Source organism: Hippichthys cyanospilos, chromosome 20 (assembly GCF_059441005.1).
Source record: "Hippichthys cyanospilos isolate Australia breed blue-spotted pipefish chromosome 20, RoL_Hcya_1.0, whole genome shotgun sequence".
NCBI lineage: Eukaryota > Metazoa > Chordata > Actinopteri > Syngnathiformes > Syngnathidae > Hippichthys > Hippichthys cyanospilos.
The window spans coordinates 9,132,366-9,148,716 of record NC_142388.1 but is presented as its reverse complement, the minus strand read 5'-3'; the positions used below and the strand labels follow the sequence as shown (position 1 = coordinate 9,148,716).

General features: G+C 40.6%; 3 protein-coding genes across 3 annotated transcripts; 2 read left to right on the top strand and 1 right to left on the bottom strand.

The window, feature by feature from the left end:
- Positions 1–288: 288 nt before the first annotated feature.
- On the top strand, positions 289–7,262 carry aig1 (androgen induced 1). Its single transcript, XM_088402682.1, has 6 exons — positions 289–629; positions 2,813–2,968; positions 3,240–3,341; positions 5,808–5,923; positions 5,998–6,164; positions 6,367–7,262. Exons 1-6 carry the CDS (start codon positions 489–491, stop codon positions 6,384–6,386), a joined length of 702 nt encoding a protein of 233 aa, XP_088258808.1. The 5' UTR covers positions 289–488; the 3' UTR covers positions 6,387–7,262.
- A 1,256-nt stretch (positions 7,263–8,518) lies between these two features.
- Positions 8,519–9,952, bottom strand: adat2 (adenosine deaminase tRNA specific 2). The gene is made up of 6 exons (XM_088403613.1): positions 9,739–9,952; positions 9,565–9,669; positions 9,233–9,383; positions 8,928–9,034; positions 8,775–8,847; positions 8,519–8,645 (listed from the first exon to the last, which is right to left on the bottom strand). Exons 1-6 carry the CDS (start codon positions 9,823–9,825, stop codon positions 8,617–8,619), a joined length of 552 nt encoding a protein of 183 aa, XP_088259739.1. The 5' UTR covers positions 9,826–9,952; the 3' UTR covers positions 8,519–8,616.
- A 93-nt stretch (positions 9,953–10,045) lies between these two features.
- Positions 10,046–13,178, top strand: pex3 (peroxisomal biogenesis factor 3). The gene is made up of 12 exons (XM_088403382.1): positions 10,046–10,260; positions 10,606–10,737; positions 10,811–10,892; positions 10,977–11,020; positions 11,092–11,213; positions 11,346–11,412; positions 11,486–11,540; positions 11,710–11,848; positions 11,921–11,991; positions 12,066–12,188; positions 12,273–12,369; positions 12,747–13,178. The coding sequence occupies exons 1-12, from the start codon at positions 10,188–10,190 to the stop codon at positions 12,825–12,827; spliced, it is 1,086 nt and encodes a 361-aa protein (XP_088259508.1). The 5' UTR covers positions 10,046–10,187; the 3' UTR covers positions 12,828–13,178.
- Positions 13,179–16,351: the final 3,173 nt, after the last annotated feature.

The following is a 16,351-nucleotide window of genomic DNA, read 5'->3' as shown; positions in this document are numbered from 1 at the left end:
TGAAAGCGTGCTAATTTCTTTAAACCACCAATCGCACATTTATGCTCAGTTCTTCAAAAATGTACGTGCATGTAACAGCAAACACTTTAACTTGACTTGAAATAAGTTAGTTAATTTTTAGGTTCAGTTATTTCGAAATCAAGAAACTGTCAAACGTACGTAGCAAGAAACCACACCTTACACCAGGTAATATTCAAACAATTAACGTCGCGTTATTGATGCTACTCGTCCATGTTTTCCCCTTCCTCCTCCCGTGCAGCATCATCATCTCATCATCATCATCGTCACAATACAACGCGGAAGCAGCGGGTGGCTCGCAGGTAGGCAGGCAAGAAGCGAGGAGGCTCGGGGTGGGGGGACAGCAGAAAGCAAAATACATACCCACCCACCCCCCAAACAATTGCACCAGGCAAGAGAAAGTCACAGCTAGACGCCGGGGGGAGCGCATAAAGGCGAGAAAAGGGCGAAGGGGAGTCAAGATTGGCATAATGGCGCTCATCCCATCTCAGGTCCTCCGCGTCGCCATCCTGATGTCCTATTTCTCCATCCTGTGCCACTACAAGGCTCTAGACATGCCAGCGCACCAGACTTACGGGGGCAGCTGGAAGTTTCTCACCTTTATCGACCTGGTGAGCTTCGCTTCGTTTCGGTTATCCTCGGCTAAATTCGGCTTTGTTCGGGTGCGGCTAGTTTAGCCTCCTTGGATCAATTAAAAAACGCGTTTGTTTGGCTTCTCCACGCGACGGTTCCATAATTCCAGTTAAACCGAATTTGACTCTTGCTTTGGAGGTGCTGGTAAAGTCAGCCGAACTAGTGGCAAGTTTTGTGGGGAGGAGTGATTTCATCTCGCTCCTTGTTTGACTCTGGTGCCATAGGGCTAGCTGGCTAGCATGTTAGCCATGTTACTTCTTTGTTTTGTTTATCTTTTTTTTCCTTGTTTTTCTTCGTTCTCATCCTCTGTGTCTCTATAGTAAACTTTTATGGTTGGAAACCTGTTTAAATGTTCTTGCAACATCGTTCAAACGTACTTGCCAATGCCTTCGTAAATAATGAATAAATAAGTGTATTTTCTTAATTTTGAACGTATTGGTAGATTGCGATTGCATGCCAAGTGCAAAATAATAATAATAATAATAATAATAATAATAATAATAATAAGCACGTGCAAGTTATTACCCCGTGGTATTATGGGGGAAAAAATGTATGTTTTTAGCATTTAGCCACAAGTAGACCTGCGCATGCTAGCTGTTTGGCACCGATTGGATTTTTTTTTTTTTAATTAGTTTCTGTGAACGATAAATATTTATTTTTTTCATCTCATCATCTTTTTTTGTGGATTGACAATTGACAGTTAATCGCTGTTAATTTAAGAAGGTTTTGAGTTAAAAATAAATAAAACCATTCACACTGTGGCATGATCCCATTTCAGCTTTTTGATAAAATCTGACCTTTTAATGAAATTCCTCAATAAGCTCACATCGAATTTTTGGAAATATTTTTGCATTTTACTAAAATTTTTGTCGACTTTACGATCAAATGTAGCAGATTGACAGACCTTTTGTCAATCTTGTCATGTAACTACAACAGTCACAAGTATTCACCACCAAAAAAAAAAAGTCTCAGCTAAAATGTTCCAAATAGTTTGATATATAGTAATGAACATCAATACGGTTGTTGTCAACAAAATGAGAAAAAGATTGAGACTCTTTTCAGTCATCAATCATATTTCCCACAAAACAAGCAATATTTCACAAAATCTGCCAACATGTGTAAACATCCGAGCACAACTTTGACTGATGTCAAACTCGATTTAGTGTTTGACAACACAATGATAAGGGCTAGCAAACACAGCCTTTTTTGTCAATAGCCCGTGGCAACAATGCACTCTGTCATGTCAGGCAGCGCGTCGAAAGAGCCGAGCGTGCGGGAACAAGACCTTGATTGTTTTTATCTTCACCGGGCCTCTCGATATTTCCTCACCATGCTAAGCTAACATCTTGAGGACTAGATTTCATCGTTCGCATAAAGTTTTGTGGATGTTGCCGAATGGCTTAAATTACTCATCAAATCTTAGTGATTTCTATTTTATTTGAATACAATTGTTATCTCTGTGAAGACCCATTTCATTTTTGTGTTTAGGGAACAAACAGCCCGCAATCAGCCAGAGCGCCATTTTGACCCAGCGGATCCGATTGCTCGTTGAGTCATTTCTCCATTTATTGATCGTTTAGAAAACGAAACCGTGTGACTCCTCCCTGCTGAAGCGCTAACTCAACTCAGTGAAATGTAATCTTCTTGTAGCGGGCAAGCAAGCTGTGCCTTTAGGTTCACTTGCTTGCTAAAATCCAGATATGGAGTTCCCAGGATTTGAAAGTTCACAGTCGCGACAGTTATGATCCTTGAACATGTCACGTTTAACGCAGTTATGTGTCATGAGCCAGAATTCGCTTCACCTCACATGACCTTCGCTCACAACACTCTCATTTCCTGACTCCATCACCAGGACCAGAACCCACATTTTAAAGTCACACGGAGTCACAGACTCTACAGTAGAATGTGAGGATCTGTGCCATGCATTAACTAGGGCTGCAATTAATATTTTTTAACAATCAGTTAATTTATCTATTATTATTTACTTTATATTTAGCCTAATTTTATTCAAAAACAAGACATTTTATCAAAATTGATGGTTCAGAAAACGATTGTTTTTTTGTTTTGTTTTTGTTTTGGTTTGTAAAATGTCATAAATCATCATCCTGTACATTGTTGAGATTGTAGTCGAGCTCTGTAATATTGTACACTTTTCCTGCAGGTAATCCAGGCGGTGTTTTTCGCCGTGTGCGTCCTGATCGACGTCTCCAGCCTGCTGACCAAAGCCGGTGAAAACCGGGAGCAAGAGAGGCAGCTCAGGAAGCTGATTAGCCTCAGGGATTGGATGATGGCCGTCCTGGCCTTCCCTGTTGGAGCGGTGAGCACACAAATGCCGCATCCTTGACACGACATATTTTTTGAAGGCGTATTGATGATGATGACCACAAAGAAAGAATTCACATTGTCTCGCATGTCAAAATAGCATCCAGGTAGAGCTTGGTTAGCTTTTCTTTGTAGGAATTCTAAATTGTGTCGTAACTTTGGACTCAAAATGGCCGATGTCCCTTTCATCAACACTATCCTTTAAGTAGTGTAAACTTGTTGTTTTTGATTTTTTGCAAACTTTTGTTGTTTTGTATGTTTTTCAGTTTGTGGTGTTCACCTTCTGGAGTCTTTACCTGTACGACAGAGAGCTGGTCTACCCCAAATTGCTGGACAACTTCATCCCTCAGTGGCTCAATCATGGCATGGTGAGTTCAGGACCGTTTAGAGTGAAATGAAGTTGGACAAAATCTGTCATGTAGAATAATTTGAAAAGAATGATGTAGTTTCTGTCACAGCATTAAAAAGCATGCAATGCCATTTGCATTTACATGAAGAGTTCTCGTTAAAATTCATGTACAGAACCACTGATAAGACCATTTAAAAAAAATGCCCCTCCCGCACACTTTAAACATATTTGAACTTATTAAAACATAATCATAACCTTAAGGCAGCTGCTACTTTAAAAACACATAATAAGTCCCAGATAAGTTTAATCAGAATAAAAAAGCTGAATCTGAAGTCACGCTCATAACACGCTAACTTCCTGTTACCACAACAATGCAGTCACACACACATGAGCATGTGTGTGTGTGCATGCATGCAAGGTGTCTTCCTGTTCTCCAGAAAGTGATGCAATAGGCAAGCGGTTGCTATGGTGGTCTCGCCAAGGACCAAAACAATGAGAACACCACCAACCTGCAAGTGTGTGCGCTCATTTGTTTTATGTGTATGTGTGTGTGTGTGTCATGTCTCTGGTAGTAAATATTTAGCAGTATTCCATGGTATCAATGTGTCGTGTTTGTACTGGCTGCCATGGCAACCGTATGATTATTCCCATTGCTTGAGGGAGCGGTCGGGTGATGTCAAAAAGGCTCAAATAATAACAAAAAAGAGTGTTCCTCAAATGTGCTAAGCCTCCTCACTTCACGGTGAGGTGTTAACATCGGAAGGAAGAAATTCCAGCGGGAAGGAAGTTCACGTATTCTGGATGCGGGTTGTCGGAATGCGAGCGCACCCGCCGAGCGCCAGATAAGCTCCTTAAAGTCTGCGGCGAAATGTCAACTTGTGAAAGTTCCAAAATGACGTTTTTACGCGAGTTCGCGTCAAGTTCAATCTGTGTTAACCATCTAGTAGAACTAACTCATTTTGGCGAGCAAGTTATGTTGGCGACGTTTGGTTCTCATGTGTCAGACCAAATATACGGGTAGTTTAAGAAACTATAAATAAAGGCTATTCCGAATTTTTCCCTTTTGTTTTGGTGCAAATAGTTACGAGAGCAATCTAAAGATATTCACATGTTTTTATTATCTTGGTGTAAATTAAACACACAATCTGAAATTTCATAAGGTTTGCAATTTTAAAATATATTTTTTATTTATTTTTGCACATTTGCATGTACATGATTGGCTGATATTAACGCTTTTAGAAATTGGATATTTTTCCCCTGATTGTGTTTGTTCAGAAAATTACAAGTGCCTTCTGAAGATGTTCTTATCTTGTGCATATTATACAAGCCATCTGAAATGTCCTCACAAAACCAATTGCAACTGTAAGTCTTTTTCTGTTTTTTTCCAATGCTCGTGCAACTGATGGAACATACCAGCCGGCTGATTTGATTGGGTGATATTGGCACCTATCAGCCCACAAACACACATTAAATCACACGTCATCAGTTTAATTCTCGATTAATATGTTTAAAAATTAATTGTATTAACAAAATAAAGGCATACAATGTTTTGCAAAAGAGTCACTATGCCACGTTTTAGTGATAATTTGCTTCATGATTTTGCTTTTAATTTGAAAAGAACAGTGGCATTTTCCTATCCGGGCGTAAAATGAGACACACATGTTTTTGGGGCCCTATTATATTTACACACTTAATAAGTAACAGGGTTCAACTGAACTGAAGCTGGTAACTGGGATATTGCAATATTTGGTCTTGGACTACTCATATTTCTTTAAAAAAAAAAAAATTGAATACCCCAAACAGCTGAAATTGGTCTGTTCTATCCCAATTTTAGCATCAGAGCACAAGATAGTGGGTGCCTTTTGGATATAATGATGGGAGGCAAGGGTATCATTTCATTCCCCCCGAAGGGAGATGTCGGCCTTTTCTCTGGTCGACACTCCATGATGTCGTCGACGCGACCTCGTCAAATCTCTGCGGGTAGGCTTCGCTTTTGTTTGTGTAAAAAGGCAAGAATGCTTTTTTGGCGCGTCTGAAAAGTCCACAAACGCAATGACGGCTTTTGAAGCATGAAAATGACAACATGGCTCTGAAAAAAAAAACAAAAAACAAACTCAATGAACATCCTTTGTCCCTGCTTCAACTTTTGACTTTTGGGGGTATTCCTGCTTTTGGGCTTGGACTTGATGGAACTGGTTTGACACATTATCCAGCCGCCTACAGCATTCTGCTGTCATTGGGTTATTTAAGAGAATTAGTATCAGTGAGGGAAGAGTAATAAGGGATTTTCACTTTTATCTTAGAATTGTCACTTTACCCGAAAAAGGTCTCCCCTCTGACCTTAATGTGAGAAATCTGACTTCTGCCTGAAGTCCATTCCGTCTTAAAAATTCTGAATTGTCGCTTTTACTCAGGGGTCCCCAAACTTTTCTCACCGAATAAGTTCACGTTATGACTGCAGTGGTCTTTTTTTCCTCAATTTCAGCACACCACCGTGCTGCCGTTTATCATCATCGAGATGCGCACCACCCGCCATCACTACCCCAGCAGGTCGTGCGGCCTGGCGGCCGTTTGCTGCTTCGGCGTGGGCTACATCCTCTGGTACGGCCGTCCCCGTACCGTTTCGTCCCATCTTCCCGTGTCCCGCTGACGTCCCTGTTTCCGTGCGTGCGCAGGACTTGCTGGGTGCACCAGGTGACGGGCATGTGGGTGTACCCCGTCCTGGAGCGCATCACGCCGCTCGCTCGCCTCGTTTTCTTCTCCGGTCTCACCGCCGTCATTTGCGTCTTTTACGTGCTGGGAGAAATACTCAATAACTACATCTGGTACCAGCCGCAAACAGGTACATACACGGAAACCTACGCAAAGAAATGAAACACTAACACAATGGTGAACACGTACAGGCCTTCATATTCGCATCTATGCACGCATGCACACAAACACATGCAGACACAAATATGTACTCATACGGTGCATACCTCCAAATGTGCAAACTGCCATACATACATAGCAAAACTTATTAAAACTTTCTCTTTCCTCCCCAGGAAAGGTCAAAGGTGAGTAAACTTGAGATGTGCGGGCCAGCAGGGTCACACATGTGAGGTCACGTCAAGGTCCGCCCACTAGAAGAGCACAAGGATTGGAGCTGTGACCTGTGAACTCCATCCGTCAACACCAACAAGCCTGAAAGTGGGAATCTGGACACACACTTTTTTTTTGGCCAAAGTATTACACACACACACACACACCTATAAGCACACAACATAAAAATAGGTATGAATGACTATTCATAAAAACATACTTCACATGTCATATTAAAGTTTTGATAAAGGCTGTCCTATGCCGGCAGATACTGCACACACAAGCACACACACACCTGGACAGGCAAAATGAAAATTTTCAAAAGCACATCGAGTCGTATGTCAGATGAAAGGTCTTGATGGGGGCTAAACAACTGCGACTTGACTTTGTCATGAAGTCCTCGTGTGTTGAATGACTGACTCAAAAGCCTATCTGCCAATTTGCTCGGGAGCCACTGGATCAGAACTCACTGGAACTCGGTCAGACATCAATTTGAAACAGTTTCATCCGTTTCTCTTAGTTGGTCGCAAAGCACATCTCGTAAGCATTCATGACAGTGTTGACCCTCTGTTAAGCTTATATATCAGCATAAACGCTCTTCATATTCAGCTTCTCATTTTGTGATGTTTTGGTGGTGATGATGTGATTGATCTGCAGGGAACGCTGCTGAAGTCGTTAGATTGCGTACAGTTACATGATAAAGGGTTACATGGGATTACATGACGTATTACGCAATTTCTATGACTGTTGGGATGCTTTGCCAACATGGTATACAAGCTGGTCAAGTTGCAAGTTTTTATTTTTTATGTGGGGAGGGGGGTAGTTGACTGTTACTTGTTGAGGGTATATATATATATATATATATATATATATATATATATATATATATATATATATATATATATATATATTGTATGGACATATAGGATGCTGAACTCTCCTCATAACCCATATTTATTGGATCAGGTTCTAATGTTTAACAGAACGCTGACCCAACTACTGAACTTGAATGATGATGACAAACTTGAACAATAAATTCAAAATCCATGTAGTTGCTTTTTGCCCTTTTTGTCTGCTTCCAGTCACCGGACACTTCTTTAGAGGCACCATCGAATTAGATCCATATGAGTCCCAACATTTAAAAGTCAAATTACGTAAATGTCAATCAATGGTTCAAAAGTCAAACAAACTGAATGTCCGTAATGAAGTGACTAAAGAGTTGAACACCCCTGAGGTCAAATGCTTTACAAATTAAAACAACCCAACGGTTAAACGCCTCAAAGCCAAACCCCTCAAAAGTCCAACAATTCAAAATTCAAACAACCTAAATGTTTATGATGGTTCAAACGTCAACCATCTCCAATACATTAAATACAGCGATGGTTAAAGACATAAAAATCCAAACACGTCAAAAGTTAAAAAATTCAAAAGTCAAACAACGTAAATGTTCAATAAAAATCATCACACTCAACGCTTTTATTATTATTAAAAAGCAAGAAATAGCATGTACATGGGCGGAGCTAACGTTTGCATTTCTCAATATTTTCACGCTTAAAAGAAATGACAAGAATAACATCAACAGAACTCTCCGTGTTAAAACACACACTGAAATTGCCTGTCTAAAACTGAAGAAATTTTCCCAGGCACTGTCGTCTCACCTTTCCAAAATGTGTCATCTCATTTTAGGTGGCGCTTGTTTTGAAATGTGACAAGTGTGTGCACGTGTGCACTCTCCTCACACATCTCCTCCTGTCAGGTGACATCCAAACGCATATATTTGCATGCTAATGAGTCGAACCGTTTGGCGCCACCATTTTGCTTTTATTTGATTTATTTTCAAGTGTCAGAATCTTGTTTCTTCAAATAGTGTTGTTGTAATCATTTGGAGCTTCATCTAAACACCTTTTTTTCTTTCCAAACTTAAAAAAACTAACAAAAAAAATCAATTTAAATTCTTCTGATATATGAAAAACAAAAACACTGGCAGATACTGGCTTCTGACTTAAAAAAACGATTTTTTTCCCCTCCTTGGTGATTTTTTTTTTTTTTTTACTGAAACGAATAGACTTCCATGGTAACGGCGCCCTCTGCTGGCAGGTTATTTGAAGTCCTCAGTTCACGCCACTTGATATAGATTTTTATTAGAAATGAAGAGAAAACACGTCAAAAAAAAGGTTAAAAAAAAAAGGACATTTATTCAAATCAAATCTGTCTCACTCCTTTCTGGTTTTGGGTTTGGGTGCTGTAAGAAAACAAATGTTTATAGTTTAAATAAAAAAAAGGCACATTTAAACATGATACTTTTATACAAGTGTATAAAGAAGTTAACCAGGTCAAATTTAGAAGTGATTAGTGTTCATTTAATGCTGACCGTTGGGGTTCTCCTGCTTGTAGAACATCTTCAGCATCTCCACGGCTTCGTCTGCTCTGTGGCCTGTGACGCACTACGCAAACACACAAACAGTGTGTCTCTCGCACACACACACAACATACATATATTTTAACTTGGTAGCCAACTTGTTACCTTAAAGGAATTTCCCGTGCGAGTCAGCTCAGCCGAGGAAACGTCCAGGACGGAGCCGCAGCCTCCGAATCGCTCGTTCCCGCAGCCGTACGCCACGACAGGAATGTCCGACACACGGTCAAGGAAAACAAAAGTGATTCCAGGGTACGTGAAGACAATTTCTAACAAGGTTTATGTAGGTATCAGCGAATACACCTAGTTTCTGTGACAAACAGTACATTTTCTTTTCAAATTAAGAGAAAATGGAATGGAACATGATGCCAAATTGTGAAGCGTAAAATTCGTGACCGGTGAGTGAAGGATACTCATGAGTCGGAGCGCAGCGGCGCACATGATGCATGGCTCCACGGTGACGTACAAAACTGTCTGTTCGCACACGCTCCTGGCATCCTGGTTGCTATTGCGACACCAATCCAGGAGCTGGTCCAGGGCCACCATCTCTGCGTGCCGGGTTGCCTCAAATACAAACACCATAATGTCAAACAGCCAGAAAGAGTTATAGTTCATCCTCAAAACGCCCAGCGACGGAGAGGTTTTCTACAGACAAGATGAATGATTTTTTTTTTTTTTTATTGAAAAAGTGAATCATTTATTGCGGAAAAAGAGAGATTTTACAAATGAGAATTCCCGTGCCTACATTTTTTGTTTCGTTGACTTCGTTCCTTCCTTTTCCGACAACTTTATCCTTGTAGACCAACAAACATCCCACCGGAACTTCTCCCTTGTCAAGAGCCTCTTTTGCCTGCAAGTACACGCATATGCATACTGGTTAAATAAATAATCATAGAGCGACGTACGTTAAGAGTTTTACCATATCAAAAGCGCAGTCCATCCATTTTGCGACATCTTCGTCAGTCGGACAGTAAGCAGTTTTAACGCACTGCACCGCCATTGTCATGGCAACCTCACATTGTGTGTTTCATGATATGTATGTATTTTTTTAAGTCTCGCTTTTCCATGTGCTCTGCTCTGCTACTAGAATGTTCATACTCGGAAACTGCACTGGAAGGGGAAGATAATATAGAACGGACCTATTTGTTCCATTTTGCCACATCCAATATGGTGTCGAATTCCGCTTCCGCTTTAGTGAACTGTGACGCAACATCCGTCGACGATGTTGACAGCACGCTGCTAACTTATCTTAAGCTAAAGACTCGAAACTCACGAGTTAACCATGTTGCTCGAGCACCGCGTCCAAAGATAAATGTGCGGACTCTTTTGTGGACTTTTACACCGTAGAAGGTTTCTCGTTGCGCGAGGATGTTTTCTTCCGTTTGGAATTTTGTGAAGCGTCACAAGAGGAAATTTATCTTTACCGGAGCTGTTGTTGGAGGTAGAGTACGGTAGAAATTGTTAGCCTGTTTGCTAATGCTACTTTAAGGAATTCACTTGGTGAATGAGTAGTTGAATTTTCTTGACTTTCGGATAAAGTCCAGTAGTATGATAGTTGTGATTGTTAATATTTGCTTGATTCTGGTAGAATAAATGACATCCTTTGATAATTTACTTAACTTCCTTGTTGTGTTAGGTTAAAGCTTTATAGTCTAAATACTGTAATAATACTTGATGTTTGGAACATCGACTTAATGTATTTACATTTGTTAATTGTAATTCGTCAGCACCTCATGATATTTCGTTTTACAGTCAAGATATACTTCCCGGTTTGTTCTTCCACCAGGTGTGTACTTCCTGGGCAAATATGCCCGGTCCAAGATCAGGGAACTCCAAGAGAAGGAGGCCACCGAATACATCGCTCAGGCCAGACGTCAGTTCCACTTTGAGAGCAACCAGAGAACATGCAACATGACTGGTGAGGGAGTCAGTATTAACTAAGAATAAATAATCAAAATTTTCGAGATGTGTTGATTTTCAGCGCCTTTCAGTGGTGTCCATGTTGCCTCCACTGAGAGAAGCCATTGTCAACCAGCTCAACTCGGAAAGCCTGACCGCCATCTTGAAGACCAGGCCAGTCAAGTTTTCAGAGTTACGGAGCTCAAATAGTTTGCTGTAAAACCTGCTGACATTTTCTGTTGCTTCTCATCCTGACAGGCCGGCTAATAAAGTGGAGATCTGGGAAGATTTGAAGATCATGAGTAAGTTACGCTTTGACCTCTTTACTGGCGTCTCCTCATCTTGACCTTAATGTCGGCATTCTCTGTGGCAGGTTTCACGCGCAGCTTGGTGGCCGTATACAGCACGTGCATGCTGGTGGTTCTTCTGAGGATCCAGCTGAACATCATCGGAGGCTACCTCTACCTGGACAACTCCCTGGGCAAGACCTCAGCGGTGAGGAATTTGAGAACTCTGTTCTCAAAAGATCTTTTTAGAGGGTTATGTATGATTCATTGACAAGGAGGTTCCTGTAAACAATAAAATATATTAAAAATTAGGTGTGAGCTTTTGTCTGTGTGTTGTCAGACTCCTCAGGCGCCACCAGATGTCCAACAGCAGTATTTGTCCAGCATTCAACATCTCCTTGGTGACGGTAAGGAAAATATCAAAGCGTTTTTACTAGAAGCTTTCTTCTTTAAATCTAAAATCAAGTTTTCCCTGTGCAGGATTGACTCAGTTGATCACCATAGTGAAGAAGTCAGTGCAGAAATCCCTGGAAGGGTAAGAAGAAACAAAAATTCCACTTCGATTATTAGTATTTGCAATGCCTGGACAAAAATTGTAACGCGTCTCTTCTTCAATGAATTAGCCTATCAGAGGAGGTTCTAGACCAAACCAAACGATGTAAGATGCTTCTCGGTGCACATAAAAAAGTGTGTTGTGTGTGCAGTGTGTGCCTGAAGCAGAGTTTGAGTCTGCAGGAGTTGGAGCAGCATGTGAGTTGGATCCGAGCCGAGGTGGAGGCCTGTCCCCACCGCCCGCTCTCCTCTTACATGATGGCCGATGACGACAATGTCCTCGCCGATCAGGTACACACACACACACACAATCAATGTCAGATCGGGTCACCCTTTTTAATAATGGGTCGGCGTTCCATTCAGGCATGCGGTTTGACTGAGAGCGACGTCCTGACCATCCGCCTGCTCAATGAGACCCGAGACATGATGGACAGGTAGCCATCTTGTTACCTTCTTCTTCACACCAAGAAACATGTCAGCTAACAAACACGCGTGTTGTTGTGCTCAGTCCAGACTTCAGCGTCGTGTTGACTTCGTGCCTGCACCGAGGATTCTCTCGTCTCCTCGACAACGTGGCGCAGTTCTTTCACCCGCCGCCTGCCGACTCCGCCCACAATGCTGACCCCCACAGGTCAGTTTGAGGCAGCACGCAACTTAGTCTGTTTATGCGCGTCATGAATTATATTGTAGTCCCGTCATCTGTGTGTGTGTGTAGTCTGCCGTCCGTCAGTCTCCCTCTGGCCAAGATCATCCCCATCATCAACGGTCAGATCAACACCATCTGCAGCGAGACACCAGGACATTTTGTTCAGGTGACAAACTTCATCATACTTTTGAAAGTCAACAAGAAAACAAACAAAAAACTAGAATTGTTGGTGAAATGTAATACTTGCTACTCACATGCATGTATTTTGCTATTATATGTGTGAAGCTTTAAAATGGATTTCACTAATGAAGTAAAACTAAATAATTTTAACTAACGCTGTTAAATGCCTGAAAAATCCCTTTGGTAACACTTATGATGGACAAAAAGCTATGTGTAGCACTTGTTTTTTTTAAACTCCGCTAGATGGCACTGTTGGTTCATAAGGGGAACGGGAAATTTAATACATGACCACTGTTTTTGTTTTTTTTTTGTTTTTGTTTTTTTCAAACCAAGAGTTATTTTGGTCCTCCTGTCATCTTTTAGGAGCTTCTGATGCACGACGAAGTGAAAAAATTTGCCGCCAACGTGTACGACAGCTTCAGCACCCCACAGGAAATACACTAGTTGGACACCAACACTGGAATTACAAGGTCTCTCTTTTTTTTTTTTTTTTTTTGTGCCCATTCCCAAAAACTAATTTCAGTTGAGCTGGATTATGACAAACACTGTTGCACTATGGGAATTGGAGTCTTCTCAAAGGGACCAAGCCGCAGCGGAGGTGGCAGGTAAGTGGGACATGCGGATGTCATTTTGTCTCTTCGTCACACGCGTGGCTTCTCTTGAGGACACTCAACGCTGTTTTCCACTGTTTTCTAACAAAATGGCCGCATTGGTGTGAATTACTTGTGGCGCTTTTAATTTTAACAATTGTTGGAATTTAAAAAAAACATAATTAAAGAAAAACTATTATTATTATTTGTAAGCATTCTCAGGTGTCTTAATTTAGTTATTTGGCAAAGTTTACAACACAATTCAGTTTTAGGGTGGAAGGTTTAGCGCACGCCTTTAGTTTCCATGACGACAAACTGGGTCAATGTAGTTCCGCTTGCTGTCCATAGGGTGTCGCCCATTCACTGTTTTTTTTTTATGGGAATGTTCCATAATTCCTTGAGCCTTCATTGTCATATGTCTCATAATATGTAATATCCATTGAAATATTTGAAATTATCTTATCTATCCTTATCTAACATCCATCCTTTTTAACGTGCTATATTAAGTCTTAAGTGGTCAAATCCAAAGCGATCCAATAGTGACAGCGTTCCTGCCAATAGAGGTCGCTGCTTTGTGTCTTGATCACAGTTGGAAAAACCCTGGGAAAATGCTGACTCAGAATGATATAATGCAAGACTTAAAAATAAATCCATATTGATTTAATTAAATAATAAATAATATAATTAAATAATATTTAATCTAAAGTAACTCAATTTGATGTGCAAAGAATATCAGATGTGACATAATGTTACTTTAAATATTCAAATATGCTTACATTGAAAGACAAAGTAAACCTTTGAGTATTCTACCTAATATAATTACTGTAAACATTACATTTGTAGTAAATATGGTGTACCAATGTCTCGTTACCTACCGAATCACCTATTCACTGATTTCAATATTAAGACTTATATAATTTTCAGTGTTAAACCCCCCAAAATCTGCACACAGATTTCACCACTCTTGGCTCATTCCAGTTGCTATTCCCTAAATAACGGCAGTTCACTTTATCTAAATCTGATGGAAATATTCTTCATTAGATGTGCATAGATATTAAATACAATGTAAAATTGCAAAAACAGGTTTAAAAACAAAAATATGCTCATCCTATAGCACAATAAGCGCTGCATTTTGTTTAGACTATAACTATGCAGATGCACTCACAATCAAGTGTAATATGAAATCATATCTGTTATATACTCATTTAATGAATCCATTATGCCTTGAATATGAAAACATGAATACATGATTATTATTATTTCAATAGGTTACATTAGAGAATATGCTACATTTATATTAAGGTAAATATAAGAATGCAAAATGAGGACTAATATATATATATATATATATATATATATATATATATATATATATATATATATATATATATAATATATACACGTATATATGTGTTTTACATATGTGTGTGTGTGTATACATGCACATATGTATATGTAGAGTTAATCTGTAAGGAAAGGTGTTTAGAAAAAGAAAAAAAAATGCAGAGACAGGATTACGTCACGGCCTGACGTTTTCTTCCAGCGCAGCGTGTTGAAAACCAATCGCGTTTCCTAATTGCTGCTTCGGGGCGTGAAAGTCAGCAAAAACACGTTTAACCTGCAGCTTTTTTCCACAAGAACAAAAACTTTTTTATGATATCCTTTTAAACTTTCGTCATCGTCTTCGCCGTCTACGCTGCAATTGTTAGCCTGGCGTCCAGTCAAGTGCGTCTGTGTCACCTGTTCAAATATTCCGCATGAGCTTGCTTGTTTCTTTCCATGTATGGAAGTTTCGGTGCAGGATTGTGCCAGCTGCAATCATGTACTTACTTTTATGTCGTTACCGCGCGTTATAAGACTCTAAAACTAAGCCAACATAATCAACCTTTTATGAACTCATTCACTCCCAAAGACTTTTTTTTTTTTTTTTTTTTATTCCAATTACCTTTTTTTCTCAAGTATTTGTCTCAAGGAGGATATAAAAATGGCCGGTACGAAATGATTTACCAATTAAAGTCTTGAATTAGTTTAGGTAATTAAGACTAAAGTAATCGATTACTTTAGTTGTAACTGTTGTATTGTTTTAGGTTATTCAATACTAAGGTATTCGATTACGTGACCCAGTTAAGTACTAAATTAATCGGTTACTTAAGTCAATTATTTTGGCACCTAATTACCTCAAATGGTTGATTACTTTAGTACTTAGAATAGAAAGTTTCCATTATTTTCATGAAGTTATAAGGAAAATGCTGCGTCATCCTGAGATTTGTTTGTGTCCACTGTAGTGGACATTTGTTTTATTTCATTTTTTTGTCTCTGGCGTTTGATTCATTGGAGCTACCTCACTAAGAAGTAGCATGCTCAGTAGAGGACATGCTGGCCTTTCTGATGATGTCTCACGTGTTTGGATGTGATGCAGGCACCTTTGCTGTCTTGCTGAAAGACAATGGACACCACAGTGGACACAAATGATTAAGCGGTGTCTCGAAATGATATTCGAATAGGTAGGTCTGCAAGATGATTTGTCCTTGGTTTTTTGAAGGAAATTTTGTCAATAAAAAGTCCTAGTGGTATTAGTGCTTAGTATCAGTGACTACTCAAGTGTTGAGTACTTGTACCCGTATTGGTTTGAAAAATGTGATATCGAAATCCCCAGGTTAGTTCCGGAACATTCCCTCAACCCACTTTAATGGCCTTTTTTTTTTTTCGAAGTGTCTTGACTATTGTTGTGCTTGTAATCCCGGTGAGTCACAAGTACGGGCAGAGGGGTGGACGCGTGGCGATGACATCATCCGCCATCATCCTCTTAGCCCACTATCAGACCCCCTCCCTCCCCACGCGCCCTGCACGAGCGCTAACGCTAGCGGCGGCGGCTTTCTGCATTATTGAGCGGCTCCGTGCCGTCAGCTGCCGCCCGATTGGGCGAGAGCGGCCTCTGCTGATTGGTGGAGGGAGGGAGGGGGTTCGCGGGGGGGTCAATTCCTCATTTGGTATTCAGGATGATGCGGGCTGAGGTCACTCACGCTGAAGACTGAGGTGATGTCATCTCACCTGAGCACGCAATCTTTCGTCGTCGGATCCCTGCTGTGTTCTTGTCGTGGTCCATATGTAAACAAATGCAGCAAAAGGGGGCGGGCCCACGCAATCACGTGATTTTGCGATGACCCAATCCCGTCCCGATGGACCTCATGTGTTTTTACGTGATGATATCAGTTGTTTTAATCTGGGCTCTGACGCTTTTTATGTCATTGCGCTAAACAGAGGGCACGGTGTGTATTTTGCGTGTGTGTGTGTGTGTGTGTGTGCGTGCGTGTCCATCATCTAAAAATAGGCCACACACATGGAGGTGCAGAATGCGTGACGCCACGCCAGCCCAGT

What these genes read in the sequence shown, in the direction of transcription:
- aig1 (XM_088402682.1), top strand. Translation starts at nt 489, where the DNA reads ATGGCGCTCATCCCATCTCAGGTCCTCCGCGTCGCCATCCTGATGTCC. An exon ending in TTCTCACCTTTATCGACCTG is followed by an intron (nt 630 to 2,812) that starts GTGAGCTTCGCT and finishes CTTTTCCTGCAG; the next exon opens with GTAATCCAGGCGGTGTTTTT. An exon ending in CTGGTACCAGCCGCAAACAG is followed by an intron (nt 6,165 to 6,366) that starts GTACATACACGG and finishes TTTCCTCCCCAG; the next exon opens with GAAAGGTCAAAGGTGAGTAA.
- adat2 (XM_088403613.1), bottom strand. Translation starts at nt 9,825, where the DNA reads ATGACAATGGCGGTGCAGTGCGTTAAAACTGCTTACTGTCCGACTGAC. An exon ending in AAGTCAACGAAACAAAAAAT is followed by an intron (nt 9,384 to 9,564) that starts GTAGGCACGGGA and finishes TTTGTATTTGAG; the next exon opens with GCAACCCGGCACGCAGAGAT. An exon ending in GCACGGGAAATTCCTTTAAG is followed by an intron (nt 8,848 to 8,927) that starts GTAACAAGTTGG and finishes GTGTTTGCGTAG; the next exon opens with TGCGTCACAGGCCACAGAGC.
- pex3 (XM_088403382.1), top strand. Translation starts at nt 10,188, where the DNA reads ATGTTTTCTTCCGTTTGGAATTTTGTGAAGCGTCACAAGAGGAAATTT. An exon ending in ACCGCCATCTTGAAGACCAG is followed by an intron (nt 10,893 to 10,976) that starts GCCAGTCAAGTT and finishes TCATCCTGACAG; the next exon opens with GCCGGCTAATAAAGTGGAGA. An exon ending in GTGCAGAAATCCCTGGAAGG is followed by an intron (nt 11,541 to 11,709) that starts GTAAGAAGAAAC and finishes TTGTGTGTGCAG; the next exon opens with TGTGTGCCTGAAGCAGAGTT.